This window comes from Xyrauchen texanus, chromosome 20 (assembly GCF_025860055.1).
Source record: "Xyrauchen texanus isolate HMW12.3.18 chromosome 20, RBS_HiC_50CHRs, whole genome shotgun sequence".
Classification (NCBI taxonomy): domain Eukaryota; kingdom Metazoa; phylum Chordata; class Actinopteri; order Cypriniformes; family Catostomidae; genus Xyrauchen; species Xyrauchen texanus.
This window is the reverse complement of record NC_068295.1, coordinates 4,310,585-4,327,271: the sequence shown is the minus strand read 5'-3', so window position 1 is coordinate 4,327,271 and position 16,687 is coordinate 4,310,585. Positions and strand designations below refer to the sequence as shown.

The window sequence follows — 16,687 nt, the reverse complement described above, 5'->3', positions numbered from 1 at the left end:
TAAAAAAAAAAAAAAAAAAACTTAAGTCTGTCAAATATGATGCCTTGAACTCTAAATTAATGGTAGATATAGCCAGGTGGAATTTGGTTCCTTTTTTAAGTTTTGGTTCAAGAGTTGAGTCAGTAAAAATGAATATATTACAGAGTTTTGTATCTGTTTCAGGCTTTACCTGTTGAGATTTCTAAAATGCAATTTGCAGAAGGGGAAAAACATATTTTGCATTATTTGTGGCAAGGTAGAAAACCTAGGATCGGATATAAAACACTTAAACTGCAAAAGAATAAAACTATTTAGAGGTTTCATTAACTGATAATATACCAATTCAAGCAATGATAGTCGATAAAAAGTTAAGAGCACATTTGTTAGATAAATATAACCCTTGGATTAATCCATCTCAAAGTGTGGGATGTAGTAAAAAACATATGGTCTACAAATCGAGGAAAAGTGGTTAAAATGGTTTTCATATGACTTCACTCCGAATTAGAGGTCTCACAGGTCCATATTTTAGACAGTCAGCCGGGTCCGGGTCTGTTCTTGTTCCGGGACTGTTTAACATCTGCAGTGATGGGATTTCTCTTTTATTTAGAAGGCGGGGCTTATTCCGCCATATCGTGTTTTGGTGCCTCTTTGTGTTGGTACAACAAGACGATGTTCCTTAGCCGACCACAGGCTTCTGGTGGGCGTGTAGATCTGCAGAAATGATTTTAGGTATGCTGGAGCAGATCCAGCATCAGAGCCTTGAACTTGATACGTGCATCAACCGGCAGCCAGTGGAGAGAGACATAGAGTGGTGTAACGTGCTCTCTTTGGTTCATTAAAGACCGACGTGCTGCTGCATTCTGGATCAATATCAGAGGTCTAATTGCACATGCAGGAAGGCCTGCAATGAGAGCGTTACAGTAGTCCAGTCTAGTTATGACAAGTGACCGAACAAGCAGTTGTGTGGCATGTTCAGAGAGGAATAATAAGTACAAATAATATATTGTGAATTTTCTTTTATGAATGGAAAAGCAAAGCTGAAATTTAAGATATGTTTTATTTACTGTATGTTATATGTTGTTATTTGCCTTGGCTTTTCCAAACAAATAATTAAAATAGTTAAGAAATAAAAAATGCACTGGAGACTTCTGAATTACTTTTATTCTGCATTTCTGTGCTTTTTGGAGCTTCAACGTTTTGTTCACCATTCACTTGCATTGTATTGACCTACAGAGCTGAGATAATCTTTTTGTGTTCAGCAGAAGAAAGTCATACATGTTATTATATACACAATATACAAGTCATAATATACATTCCTTTATGGGAAAAAGTAAAACATTTGCGTACATTTGTGCTTTAATTTGCTCTGTTGCTTAAAGTGAATTTTTGAGTTTCTTTTGTAATGCTGTGACTTGTTTGTAATGCTAAGGCTGTCCACACTAATAGGTTTTAATTTGTAAATGCATTGGTTTTGCTTTGTTTACACTCACACTCCTCCACTGAAAACAATGCTGTTAGGAAACTGAAAATGGTTTCATGTAGATGTGTGAAATATTGAATATTAATGTGATAGCAAAGAAAACACAAAAACCTTCTACATAAATAAATTAATGCTGTTCTCTTCTGGTTTTGGTTGCAGGCTGCTGCAGTTGTGCCAGCGCACCATGTCTCTTCCAGTGGGCCGTGGACTCTTCACTTTATTCTCGTACCACCCTGTGCCAACCGAACCACTCCCTGTGCCCAAACTCAACCTGACTGGTACTCTCATAAACCACAGCCCAGGCTTTGAAGCTCCCTAATGAATAGCCTTTAAGAGCCAATCATTTTTAAGAGCCCTCTATAATTTGGTAGGGGTGTCCAATTGCCAACACACAAACCTCAGACCATTCCCACCACAGAGCGCTATATCTCTCACTCTATCTTCAGCAATATTTTGTCAGTTAAAGATAAAATATATGCAAAAATTTATAAGTTAACTTTTTTTTAGTTTTTAGATATTTTAGGCCAGGGCTGCAAAACACAGTTAGTATCACTATAGCTCATACTTGAGGTTAACGATTACCTTACATGTATGTTTTTACTGTCAGACAAAGATATATCATTGTTTGCCTCATGCTAGAGTCCACTCCACTGTCTTTGGAGCATTTTATTGTATTGTGGTGGTTGTAATTCCTCACCTTTTATTACATTTTATAACATGCTATATGATGTCATAAACCTCTTCCTATGAAGTTTAGTTGCTTCAGACAACTAAAAATCACCACAGTTCTGCCTTCTTATGCCTTTCCAGACAGCTTTCCACTCCCAACTGTAAAACTTAGACCTGGCACTTTAAAATGTACCAATTTATAATTTGTGGCGTGTTATTTTTGTTGAACTTAACTAGCTACAATGCAGTGATTCAGCGGTTAAATTAATTGTTTACCTAAAAATTTTAATTCTGTCATTATATACTCATCCTCATTTCATTCCAATCCTGCAGCCATATAATTTTTCTGAGGAACACAAATGAGAATTTAAAGAATCTTAATGCAGATCTTTTTTTACATACAAAAACCGTTCAAGCTCCAAAAATAACCCCAACAAACGCTTAAAGCACCATGAATGTATTCCATATGAATTGAGCTTTATATTATCTATTATCTATTATAAGTCTTCTTAAACCATATGATATGCTATTGTGAGAAATATACCAAAATTGAAGTCACTTGTCACTGAAACGGCCCTTTTATATGTTTCCCCCCCTCAGGCCGGGCTCCTCCCAGGAACACTACGGTGGATTTAAATAGCGGTAACATCGATGTGCCCCCCAACATGACCAGTTGGCCGAGCTTCCATAATGGCGTGGCAGCAGGTCTAAAGATAGCTCCTGTCTCTCAGGTGGAATCTGCCTGGATTGCCTATAACAAACCAAAAAGTGCCGACCTGGCAAATGAGTATGCCGGTTTCCTCATGGCATTGGGTCTCAACGGACACCTCACCAAACTAGCAACACTTAACATCCATGACTACCTCACCAAGGTTAGTTTGCAGCGACATTTTGAAGCTGCAATATTGATTTCATTTTGGTACGTTTGTGGAGCCGTGATGTAAATAGGTGGTTCATTTAGATTTGAAGAGAATAGTTAAGAGCTACTTTTAGCCTTAATATTTTTTGTGAATACAGGCCCTGAAGAAGGGCTTCACTAAAGATTGCCCAGGGAACATGTATTATATAGCAGCCGTCCACTAATGTGTGACTGATCCAAACGTTCATGTGTTACAGAATGATTCACCTTAGATTACATGTGTCACCGACGCATATCTATAAATGAGATCTAGATGAGAACTGTGCGTTTGTGAGGAATATGTAAATTGTTTTGGTTATTTAGAGGGAAAAACCAAAAGAGCATTTAACATAATGGGTTTCAATGGAATATTTGCTAATGAAGTTGTTAATGAAAAATTTTGATTAACCTTCCACTTGATAAAAATTGGACATGACGATGAATGGCGCTACAGAGAGACACTTAAAGTTGGCTGAATTTCATTGTTAGAGGAATAATCCGGGTTCAGTACAAGTTAAGCTCAATCAGCAGCATTTGTGGCATAATGTTGATTGCCACAAAAATGTATTCCAACAACTGGCCCCACTCAATTCCAATTTAATTGACTCACTGTAATCTAGATTTTTTAAAGAAAAAGAGGGACAAACTGAAATACATTTTTGTGGTAATCTACATGGTCAAAAATGCTGTCCAAAATCTTAATTGTATTGAACTCGGAATATTACTTTAAGTTGAATATGGTGTTTCTCCTAATTAGAAATGGAAATGATAACTCGAAATTGACAATGATCAATCATGAAAACAATAATTGCGTGAATGTTTTATTTTTGTGATGGTTACAGCATCATTTTCAGTGGTGCTTTGCGGTTCGATTCATTAGCAATTTGCAGCATCAGTATACTGCCCTTCAATGCCAACATGCAGTAACTGCAAACACTGAACAGCGAATTCACTAAACAGTTGTAAAAAAATTTGCACCACTATTCTCCTGAATCTGCGAAAAATGGTTTGTTCTTTTTTGATTGTCCAGCCAGATGTGGTACAAATACAGTTGAAGTCAAAAGTTTACATACACTTTGGTTGAAGTCATTAAAATAATTTTTTTAACCGCTCCACAGATTTAATATTAGCAAACTATAGTTTTGGCAAGTCGTTTAGCACATTTACTTTGTGCATGACATGAGTAATTATTCCAACAATTGTTTACAGACAGATTGTTTCACATTTAATTGACTATATCACAATTACAGTGATTCAGAAGTTTACATACACAAAGTTAACTGTGCCTTTATGCAGCTTGGAAAATTCCAGAAAATGATGTCAAGCCTTTAGGCAATTAGCCACTTAGCATAGGCTAATTGGAGTCAATTGGAGGAGTACCTGTGGATCTATTTTAAGGCCTACCTTCAAACTCAGTGCCTCTTTGCTTGACTTGTGGAACTCCACAAGACTGATTCATCCTTGGGAGCAATTTACAAATGCCTGATGGTGCTAGAGGTGAACGTAGTTTGTTGCGAAAAGTTCAAAACAATCCCAGAACAACAGCAAAGGACCTTGTGAAGATTTTGGAGGAAACAGGTGGACAAGTATCTATATCCACAGTAAAATGAGTCCTATATTGACATAACCTGAAAAGCTGCACAGCAAGGAAGAAGCCACTGCTCCAAAACTTCCATAAAAAAAGCCAGATTACACTAATAACTTTTTGGAGAAATGTTGTCTGGTCTGATGAAACAAAAATTGGATTGGCCATAATGAGCAAAAGGGTAAGGCTTGCAAGGCGAAGAACACCATCCCAACTGTGAAGCATGGGGGTGGCAGCATCATGTTGTTGGGGTGCTTTACTGCGGACTTGTGCACTTCACAAAATAGATTACATTTTCACATTTACATTTATGCATTTGGCAGACGCTTTTATCCAAAGCGACTTACAGTGCACTTATTACAGGGAAAATCCCCCCCGGAGCAACCTGGATTTAAGTGCCTTGCTCAAGGACACAATGGTGGTGGCTGTGGGGATCGAACCAGCGACCTTCTGATTAACAGTTTACCAGTTATGTGGTTTAGACCACTACACCAAGAAAGTAAATTATGTTGATAAATTGAAGCATAATCTCAAGACATCAGCCAGACAGTTAAAGCTCGGTCACAAATGGGTCTTCCAAATTAACCAAAGCATACTTCCAAAGTTGTGGCAAAATGGCTTAAGGACAACAAAGTCAAGGTATTTGAGTGGCCCTCACAAAGTCCTGACCTCAGTCCGATCTGAAAAGTTCAGAACTGAAAAGGTGTGCGAGCAAGGAGGCCACAAACCTGACTCAGTTACACCAGTTCTGTCTGGAGGAATGGGCCAAAATTACAGCAATTTATTGTGAGAAGCTTTTGGAAGGCTTCCCAAAAGATTTGACCCAAGTTAAACAATGTAAAGGCAATGCAAACAAATAATAACAAAGTGTATGTAAACTTCTGACCCACTGGAAATGTGATGAAAGGAATAAAAGCTGAAATAAATAATTTTCTCTACTATTATTCTGACATTTCACATTTTTAAAATAAAGTTGTGATCCTGACTGACCTAAGACAGGGAACGTTTTCTATGATTAAATGTCAGGAATTGTGAAAAACTGAGTTTAAATGTATTTGGCTAAGGTGTATGTAAACTTCTGACTTCAAATATAAAAGTCTCCCTCTGTTTCTCGCAGGCCATGCCCACACTAATCAGTTGAAATGAGAAAAAATCCTGTTTTTATTTCCCTAACGTCATCACTGTCCAAAGAATGTGGTAATGGAGAGCATTTTCAAATGTCTTTGTTGTCAGTGAAGGAAAATGAGAGGGTGTAAATGTAGCAAAATAAATGCTTTTTTCAAACGAAGCATATTAGTGTGGACATTTTCTTGTTATCTGAGCATAGTTGAGCCAAATCATCTGTCAAAGGACAGATCATAGTCTAAGAAACTCAATTTTGAAAAAATGTGTAGTTACTGCTTTTTGCATTTGTAGGCCATATACACGATTTACCTTGAATCGAGGCACCAACAACATTTAACACTGTTTGAGGAGGGTTAGGGGGCATTCAGACAGGATGCATTTTTCCTTTTTAAAACCGCTCGACGGAGAGCAACTGAATGGAACAGTTTGCAATAGTCTTGACACACTTTAAAAAAAAAAAATTTTTATCACGACATTTTAAAGACAACATAATCATGGTTCATGTCTTTTGAAAAAAAAGAACAGACTTGATGTGTTGTCCAATGACTTGCGTCTGATGCATGTGTAAGCCAACTTAAAAAAAAAACACTTTAGGCAAGCATGAATCTTTTGACCTGGAGAGCTAAGAGGTTCTTCCTGAAAACCGAAACTGTCTTCCTCCTCCCCCATTTCTCTTATCTCTCCATTTTTAGCATGGGAGCTGTCAGGTTTGCAGGGTTTTTGGGGTTTTTGCTCTTATCCTGTTGTTTTTGTCACATGAAAGGCAAACGTAAAGCTCAGTTTCATTTTGACAGTTCACAGGGCAGTAACGCATGCTGATGTCTCTCATTTCCAGTCAGGCCAGGCTTTGTTGAGACTTTCTGTGGTCGCTGTAGGTATCTGAAATCTATAAGTTATATAGAGCCTTTAGCTAGCTTGATGTTTACACTGCCCACTCCCACACTGAGACATCTTTGGCGGAGCTTTCTTGTCTCTCATAGTATTCATGCCGTTTTTACAAGAATCTCAGAGAAAAACATCCTATTTTACATCATACAAACACACAATTAATGAAATAGTGAATTTAATGAATGAATGAAGAGTAGATGTAGGTCGCAAGGCTGCCTAGCTTACTGCATGGACATTCTCTGGTTGAATGGAGAAATTATTTTATGGACTATGGCATGTAGTCAAATTGTGATACATGGACATATATTAGCTCTGTTTCAAGTGTGCTACCTTGCTGTCTACATAGGGAGCATCCTTACTGAAGTGGAACCTCATACTATAAGTGATTTGGAACACTCCATATAGGTAGCAACTCATAGCATGATGCTAAGATAGCACTATGATATGCTAACAAGCAAAAATACAGAGTACACAAATAATGTTTCATTAGATTGAATGTTTTAACTGTTTTTACATTTCTATTGCTTTATCTGCCATCTTTTCACAATGTTTTTTCCACTATAGCCGTCACAATGCATTATTTAAGTGTCTTTTCCATGAAGGATACATGCAGTGTTGGGTAGTAATGGACTACATGTTATCTGGATTATGCATTCAGATTACAAATAAATGAAGTTATTTTAATTAGTAGAGCTGTCAAAATGTGTGTTTACGCATACGTTTAATTAAAGTTTAACGCATCATTTTTTTTTAATCGCGATTAACGCCTGGAGTAATTACACTGGTGCACAACACAACACACATAGCAGTGATTCAGTGATAAATTGATGGTTAAAGGAGCTCTTAATGCCTAGAAATCAAGTATTTTTCAGCCTGTGTAAGGTGCAGTTTAATTACCACAGAAGCAAGTCTTAACTATCACCAAAATGCAGAATGAGGTGTTTTTGTTTTGCAAGCGCTTGTCATGTGGAGTTAAAAGCGGTGCTTGACACTGATGATCTGATGCGAATCATGAACGCCGCTGCATGATTGCTGTAACAAAGTGGATAGCCACAGTCTCCCGCTAGATTAATATTGTGGAGGATTAGACTTTAAGAGATGTATAAATGCAATCTATGGGGACGCTAGTTCTTGCAATTATTCAAACTCCCACTTAGACTTTGGAAATGTTTAATGTTACTTCAATTGGTGATATTTTAGCGCATTTTTATCTTTTGTACTGTAGAAGGCTTTGTTTGGAAAATGTTAATAAAGCATTATATTGTAACATTGTTTTGTTTTATTCTTTCCTAAGAAGGATATAAATACATTTGGACAGGAAAGAAGTATATTTAATAAAATTTCAGCACTTTCAAAATCTGCAATTTAATTGCGATTAACTTCCAAAAATGACGCGATTAATCACAATTTGAAAATATAATCGACTGACAGCATTGCTAATTAGATTACATTACATTTTTACTTCTTATCAGTCTTGTGGCAAGTTGTTTTCATACTTTCTAATGTTTAATGAAGGGAATGTAAATTGGTGCTAAATAAACATAAAAATTAGATTTTCGTCATAAGCAATAAGCCAAAAGTAGTAAGAGTAGTAAGAACAGTCAGGGCTGCCTTAGAATTATGGTAGGCTAAAACAAGGTATTTTAGGATGTACGTTTTGAAATACCTATGATGCCATAAAATCCTGCCTGCTTGGGCAGCACACTTGGTTTTGGAACGGAGTCATTATGAAATTCTAATCATTGTTTATTTTGTCTCTTCTAGAGTCATGAGATGACAAGCATCGGGCTATTGCTGGGCGTTTCTGCTGCCAAACTGGGTACCATGGACATGTCCATCACACGTCTGCTAAGCATCCATATTCCTGCTCTGTTACCGCCCACCTCCACTGAGCTGGATGTTCCGCACAGTGTGCAGGTGGCTGCTGTGGTCGGCATCGGCTTGGTTTACCAGGGTACCGGCCACCGGCACAATGCTGAGGTGCTGCTGGCAGAGATTGGTTAGTCTTTTCATTTGCTTAAAGGGATAGTTCACCCACAAATTCTATCATCATTTACTCATTTATGTTGCTTTTTCTTCTGTTATACACAAAAAGCCTAACTTCTCTTTTAACATCTCCTTTTATGTTCCATGGAAGAAAGTCATATGGGTTGGACCAAACTTTTTTGTTTGTGAAATGTTCCTTTAACCCTTTAAGCTCAAAAGGGTCAGCGAGACAAAAATAATTATGAAAATATTAATAACTACAGTCTTGACCAACACAAAACAGGTATTGTTTAAAAGCTTAGAAGCTGTACTTTACAATGCATGTAGGCATTATTACCAAAACTGAACAATTGCTTTGAAATTTGCAGACAAATCAGAAGTGTTCTGTTTTGATCATTTATAAATAATTTTGCAATGTACATATTATTGTAATCGGTAAAAACAACTGATCAAATAGTCATGTGTCATTGTTCTCAAAGAGGAGAATAAAGCCGGCTTATTTGTTTTACTCGCAGACAAAAATATATTGAGTAATAGCTAAGTATATGTCTTTGACCTTCATGTTTCATTATATTTGGTGTTGCTTTATAGGCCACATTTTCACTTATTACTTGACGAAAAATAAACAAACCATAAAATATCACATACCGTTACTGAAAGGGAGGCGATTATCTTACAAGCCCACCCACAAAGTAATCAGCTGCTTAGATCTGCTTAGATCATTAGATCAATCACATGAAGCACAATGTTACACATGGCCACCAGGAGATGGCGCCATGTAAATGACAGACTCAATGTGTCAAACGACACTCATTCTGTGAAATCTCATTACTAAAATAATGTCTGCATGCTATGCAAACCTTTAGTTGTTGTTGTGTATGAGTTATTAGTATTATTATGTTTTAATTGTTTGGAGTTGTTTTTGGGCTCTGATAAATTATTTTTGTAAAGCTATACATTTTGAGTGGTTTGTCGTATCAACACAATTCTTCTCAGTTTCAGTTGACATGATTGGGAACAAAACAAATAATTTTTTCGTAGCCACCTTATTTGCATTTAGATATATATATCTATATCTCTATATCTCTATATATATATATCTCTATATCTCTATATCTATATATATATATATATATAATGTGAAATCAGAAAAATACGGTGGGAAAAGTAAATATTTGGCTCTCCCCCCCCCCCCTCTCTTTCAGAATCTTTATCATAAAAAATATTTAAATGTTTTTGTTTTTTTTACAACTAAACAAACCAAAAATATTTTTATCAAAATATTATAAGTCTTAATTTTGGGTATTAGACTGAAACAGACACCCTCAGATCTTAAATGATTAATTGTGTAATACTGTACAGTATTGAGTCTGTAACAGCTGTAAATGTGGTGCTTGTTCTCAAGGACGTCCACCTGGTCCTGAGCTGGAGTACTGTACCGATAGAGAGTCCTACTCACTCGCAGCAGGGCTGGCACTTGGCATGGTCTGCCTTGGGGTGAGATTCTTAATGTTTCCTAAATGATTTAAAATCTTCTGTCCTTGCATAATCAGCAATAGCTGTAAACAATTTCACGCAAATACCTGTATAAATGCCAGTGCTTGATAAAGCTGAGTTTAATCTCTTAAGAAATGAATGTTCATATATTTTTAAATATTTGCAAAAATGTATCCTGTAATCTGTACTGGATAAACACTGGAAAATTTGTGAAAACAATCATTGAAATTCAGTGGTTCAAAAGGTGTGGGAACTCTGTGCATTTAACTTAGTAAATCAGTAGGAGACTTTTTACATTTCTTAAATATACTTTAAAAAGAAGCAAAAACAGAAGCCATGCAGGCTGAATTATTTGCAGAATTTTGTGAATATCAAACAGAGAATATTTGCCAAATATCAATACAGTGCTGAACTGTGGGCACTTCATCAGACAGAAAACAACATTGATCTCTAGAATTTACTCAGAATGGTGCCAAAAACAAAAAACATCCAGTGAGTGGCAGTTCTGTGGACCAGAGAGGTCAACAGAGAATTGCCAGACTAGTTTGAACTGATAAAGTCTACGGCAACTCAGATAACCGCTCTGTACAATTGTGGTGAGCAGAATATAATCTCAGAATGCTGTACTGAGATGCAGGTTGGCTCTGTTTTGTTGGCATGAGGGGACCTACACAATATTAGGCAGGTGGTTTTAATGTTGTGGCTGATTGGTATTTCTGTGCTGTGTTGAGACGTATTGTCTGTTCCTGTGATAGGATAGAACCAGAGTTATTCCCACACTGACACTGTTGTTTTGTTTACTGCAGCATGGCAGTAACCTGATCGGGATGACTGACCTGAACGTGCCCGAGCAGCTTTATCAGTATATGGTCGGTGGACATCACCGCACTCATGCTGGAACCAACAGAGAGAAGCACAAGTCTCCCAGCTACCAGATCAAGGTGGAGTCATCACATAACCATCAGTATTTATCTGGAGCTTTAACACATCTCATGTATTTGTGCTTTGCAGTTTAAATAATGATCTCACAAAGTAATATGATCCAGCCCATATTTAACCACAAGATCAGAAGAACAAAGTCATAGACAAATTAGATTGTCTGAGGTGATACTTAGAAATGTGTTTAAATGTCTAGTTTAAAGCACACGTGTCAACTTTTTTGAAAAACATTTATTGCATTGTCTACACAAACATTTATTTAATGACTTTCAAAACGTCATTTGGTGTAACCATGAAGTAAAAGGTATTAAAATAGTTGTATTATTATATAATATTCATTAGTTAAAAAAAAGTTTTCTAACGTTTTTTTCAAGGTGATTTATTTTTTTTGCAACTAGTAATTAGTAATATCTCATAATACACCTTATAATATGTTATAACATCTCATAAATCTCAAATATAATACATTTTAATACTTAACTGTTCATAGTTATACATTAGAGAATAATGTATTTATAACACAAGCAAAATCCAATTTTATCTGCAGAAGTTGTAATGTCTTATATATTTGTAATATATATATATATATATATATATATATATATATATATACACTACACCTAAAGGATTATTAGGAACACCTGTTCAATTTCTCATTAATGCAATTATCTAATCAACCAATCACATGGCAGTTGCTTCAATGCATTTAGGGGTGTGGTCCTGGTCAAGACAATCTCCTGAACTCCAAACTGAATGTCAGAATGGGAAAGAAAGGTGATTTAAGCAATTTTGAGCGTGGCATGGTTGTTGATGCCAGACGGGCCGGTCTGAGTATTTCACAATCTGCTCAGTTACTGGGATTTTCACGCACAACCATTTCTAGGGTTTACAAAGAATGGTGTGAAAAGGGAAGAACATCCAGTATGCGGCAGTCCTGTGGGCTGAAAATGCCTTGTTGATGCTAGAGGTCAGAGGAGAATGGGCCGACTGATTCAAGCTGATAGAAGAGCAACTTTGCCTGAAATAACCACTCGTTACAACCGAGGTATGCAGCAAAGCATTTGTGAAGCCACAACACACACAACCTTGAGGCGGATGGGCTACAACAGCAGAAGACCCCACCGGGTACCACTCATCTCCACTACAAATAGGAAAAAGAGGCTACAATTTGCAAGAGCTCACCAAAATTGGACAGTTGAAGACTGGAAAAATGTTGCCTGGTCTGATGAGTCTCGATTTCTGTTGAGACATTCAGATGGTAGAGTCAGAATTTGGCGTAAACAGGATGAGAACATGGATCCATCCTGCCTTGTTACCACTGTGCAGGCTGGTGGTGGTGGTGTAATGGTGTGGGGGATGTTTTCTTGGCACACTTTAGGCCCCTTAGTGCCAATTGGGCATCGTTTAAATGCCACGGCCTACCTGAGCATTGTTTCTGACCATGTCCATCCCTTTATGGCCACCATGTACCCATCCTCTGATGGCTACTTCCAGCAGGATAATGCACCATGTCACAAAGCTCGAATCATTTCAAATTGGTTTCTTGAACATGACAATGAGTTCACTGTACTAAAATGGCCCCCACAGTCACCAGATCTCAACCCAATAGAGCATCTTTGGGATGTGGTGGAACGGGAGCTTCATGCCCTGGATGTGCATCCCACAAATCTCCATCAACTGCAAGATGCTATCCTATCAATATGGGCCAACATTTCTAAAGAATGCTTTCAGCACCTTGTTGAATCAATGCCACGTAGAATTAAGGCAGTTCTGAAGGTGAAAGGGGGTCAAACACAGTATTAGTATGGTGTTCCTAATAATCCTTTAGGTGAGTGTATATATATATAATAGGTACGCTTTAAGTAAAGTGACAAAAGCAATGTCTTCTAAAATACACCCAAGAATAAAAAAATCATAATAAATAATAAAAAAAAGATTCTATAATGGACTCTATAATTTAATGTTTGTGCATCTTATTTGGAGATTATTTTCTAAATAACTTCCATTATATAATTCTGACTTGTAATGTATGTTACAAATTTAAGAAGATATTGCTTTTGTAACTTTACTTAAAGCAGGTAAATAACACTTATAATATAATGATCACGTCATAAAACCTGTTGACTGTTTACACTATACCGCACTTACAGTGCATCCGGAAAGTATTCACAGCGATTCACTTTTTCCACATTTTGTTGTTACAGCCTTATTCCAAAATTGATTACATTTATTATTTTCCTCAGAATTCTACAAACAATACCCCATAATGACAATGTGAAAGAAGTTTGTTTGAAATCTTTGCAAATGTATTAAAAATAAAAAATAAAAAGAATCACATGTACATAAGTATTCACAGCCTCTGCTCAATACCTTGTTGAAGCACCTTTGGCACCAATTACAGCCTCAAGTCTTTTTGTGTATGATGCTACAAGCTTGGCACACCTATTTTTGGGCAGTTTCTCCCATTCTTCTTTGCAGGACCTCTCAAGCTCCATCAGGTTGGATGGGGAGCGTCAGTGCACAGACATTTTCAGATTTCTCCAGAGATGTTCAATCGGGTTCAAGTCTGGGCTCTGGCTGGGCCACTCAAGGACATTCACAGAGTTGTCCCGTAACCACACCTTTGTTATCTTGGCTGTGTGTTTAGGGTCGTTGTCCTGTTGGAAGATGAACCTTCGCCCCAGTCTGAGGTCCAGAGCGCTCTGGAGCAGGTTTTCATCAAGGATGTCTCTGTACATTGCTGCATTCATCTTTCCCTCGATCCTGACTAGTCTCCCAGTTCCTGCCGCTGAAAAACATCCTCACAGCATGATGCTGCCACCACCATGCTTCACTGTAGGGATGGTATTGGCCAGGTGATGAGCGGTGCTTGTTTTCCTCCAGACATGACGCTTGCCATTCAGGCCAAAGAGTTCAATCTTTTGTTTCTCATGGTCTGAGAGGTCTTCAAGTGCCTTTTGGCAAACTCCAGGCAGGCTGTCATGTGACATTTACTGAGGAGTGGCTTCCGTCTGGCCACTCTACTATACAGGCCTGATTGGTGGAGCGCTGCAGAGATGGTTCTTCTGGAAGTTTCTCCTCTCTACACAGAGAAACACTGGAGCTCTGTCAGAGTGACCATCGGGTTCTTGGTCACCTCCCTGACTAAGGCCCTTCTCCCCCGATCGCTCAGTTTGCCCGGGCGGCCAGCTCTAGGAAGAGTCCTGGTGGTTCCAAACTTCCATTTACAGATGATGGAGGCCACTGTGCTCATTGGGACCATCAATACAGCCGACATTTTTCTGTACCCTTCCCCAGATCTGTGCCTCGATACAATCCTGTCTTGGAGGTCTACAGACAATTCCTTGGACTTCATGTCTTGGTTTGTGCTCTGACATGAACTGTTAACTGTGGGACCTTATATAGACAGGTGTGTGCCTTTCTAAATCATGTCCAATCAACTGAATTTACCACAGATGGACTCCAATCAAGTTGTAGAAACATCTCAAGGATGATCAGTGGAAACAGGAAGCACCTGAGCTCAATTTTGAGTGTCATGGCAAAGGCTGTGAATACTTATGTACATGAGATTTTATTTTTTAAGCACATAAAAAAATTATTAAAAAAATGAATTACTAAAGTAAAATAATATAAGAATGATATTCTGATGTGTTTTGTTTTTCAACAAATACTACCACTATAGATGAATTCTTAGATAAAAGATAATTTTTCACATTACAGGAAAATGTGCTTAGTTGTCATAAATAATATTGCTACATGATCTGTGAAAATAAACTGGTCAATGTCCTTCGATTTTGTTTTCTATTTAAATGCAAGTTCAAAATAGACATACTGAAAATGTGCGTATTATAGACTGTGCAATGTTGACATACTGATAGAGTTTCCTGCTAGAATACTGTTCTGAACTTGTTGTTAGACTACACTAATAATCTTAAAAAGCATGTTTCTAATTAAACATGGTTGTTTATTTGTTTTAGGAGGGTGACACTATCAATGTGGATGTGACCTGTGCTGGTGCAACACTTGCCCTTGCCATGATCTACCTGAAAACAAACAACAGGTGAGTTTTTTTTGTTGTCACTTATTTAGTTTAGTTCAACAAACAGATTACAACATTAAGTTTTGAAATCCATTTTTTTTCCACGGAAAACGAAACTGGGTGTGCCAAACAGAACATTTGATGTTTATTATAAAGTTATGTGGAGCAGGATTTTGGTCCAATGAGATTGCACTGTGGATTGGGCTACCCAGTGTGATGCAATAGTCTGGTTCCGAAAGTAAAAATCCCATATTGGATATTTCCATAGGGGAAGTGATTTAAACAAATCCTTTTAAGACTACTGAGAGCTCTGAGGTTGTTAATCAATGCTTCTGTTGAAGCCATTAATCTGCATGGTTTTAACTTATTAAAACCTAAAATCAATAGTTTATACATTATACATTGTTTTTGTTTTTTGTAATGCTGTGATTCACCTTAGAGCTGGTTGGTTTGGTTTATGGACTAGAACTCTTTCATGAAGGATTTTAAGAGATGTCTATGGAAAAAATGTCTGTTGAAAAATACTTCCATAATGAAGTATTATGGGGTATTGTTTTTATAAATTAACATATAGACATGAAGAAACAGCTAAATTATTGTTGCTTTGATTTGTGTCTAGTTAGGTGATGCTGAATGTTTCTGTAAAAAATAATTTTATATTGACACCTGCCTCTCTGGCCCATTCTCCAGGTCGATAGCTGATTGGCTGAAAGCCCCAGACACCATGTTCCTGCTGGACTTCATCAAGCCTGAGTTTTTGCTGTTGAGGGTAAGGGAGAGCTGTCTGCAGGGTTACACAGTAACACCTCACGCTGGGTTCAGTCACACCTTTTACCCTAGAGGAGCTGCGATGCTCTCATGTTTTATGACGGCTTTTAAGGGCACAAATGGGGGCAGTTTGGAACAGCCTGATGTACTTGTTAACTAAGAGGAATCTCATTTCCTTTTGAGGTTTTTCTCTGCCCAACAGACTATGGCGCTCTGTTCCAAAATCTAGTGAGCTGTATATGTTGGTAACATTCATAGGTGTGAATTGAACAATTGTTTATGCTTAACCGGAAGTTCGGCCCACATCTCCCATAAAGCATCATGGGAATATTGTGGATGGCTTGGTGTTATTTAAAATGTCACAACATAGTCTCGCTGTCCACATATGAGGACATACATTTTTAGGAAAACTATTTGCTCTAGAATGTATTTAATTTTTGCTTGTTTATTAGATGCTACTAGATACAAATCAAAAAGGGAAATGGAAAACACACAAACACACTGCAGTCACTCGGGGGTCTCAGGAGGATAAAATATAATTTTGCTGCATTTATCAGACACCTTATTTTTGCCAAAATGGAACAAAGGAATAGTTCACACTAAAATGAAAATTCTGTTGTCATCATTTATGTCGTTCCAAACCCACATGACTGGCTTTCTACTGGGGAACAGAAAAAAGGAGATGTTTTATTGCATTTCTCTGTCGGTTTTTTCAATGCAATGGCAGTGAATAGTGATTCATTTTCAAGCTTTAAAAAAGGATGAAAAAGAATCATAAACGTAGTCCATTCTAGAAATCTTCAGAAGTCATACGATAGATTTTGGTGACCATTT

The 16,687-nt window shown here is 37.4% G+C and overlaps 1 protein-coding gene and 1 long non-coding RNA gene across 4 annotated transcripts in view; one reads left to right on the top strand and one right to left on the bottom strand.

The window, feature by feature from the left end:
- Nucleotides 1-16,687, bottom strand: part of LOC127660374 (uncharacterized) — a 77,704-nt gene that overhangs the window by 27,294 nt on the left and 33,723 nt on the right. The gene's annotated exons all lie outside the window — the stretch shown is intronic.
- LOC127660370 (anaphase-promoting complex subunit 1-like) overlaps nucleotides 1-16,687 on the top strand; it is a 100,881-nt gene that overhangs the window by 56,206 nt on the left and 27,988 nt on the right. For both annotated transcript variants that reach the window (XM_052150509.1, XM_052150508.1), the window contains exons 27-33: nucleotides 1,619-1,737; nucleotides 2,729-3,000; nucleotides 8,389-8,623; nucleotides 10,016-10,107; nucleotides 10,914-11,048; nucleotides 15,024-15,106; nucleotides 15,776-15,854. In XM_052150509.1, the coding sequence (XP_052006469.1) occupies nucleotides 1,619-1,737; nucleotides 2,729-3,000; nucleotides 8,389-8,623; nucleotides 10,016-10,107; nucleotides 10,914-11,048; nucleotides 15,024-15,106; nucleotides 15,776-15,854 (1,015 nt within the window). The remainder of the gene's footprint in view (nucleotides 1-1,618; nucleotides 1,738-2,728; nucleotides 3,001-8,388; nucleotides 8,624-10,015; nucleotides 10,108-10,913; nucleotides 11,049-15,023; nucleotides 15,107-15,775; nucleotides 15,855-16,687) is intronic.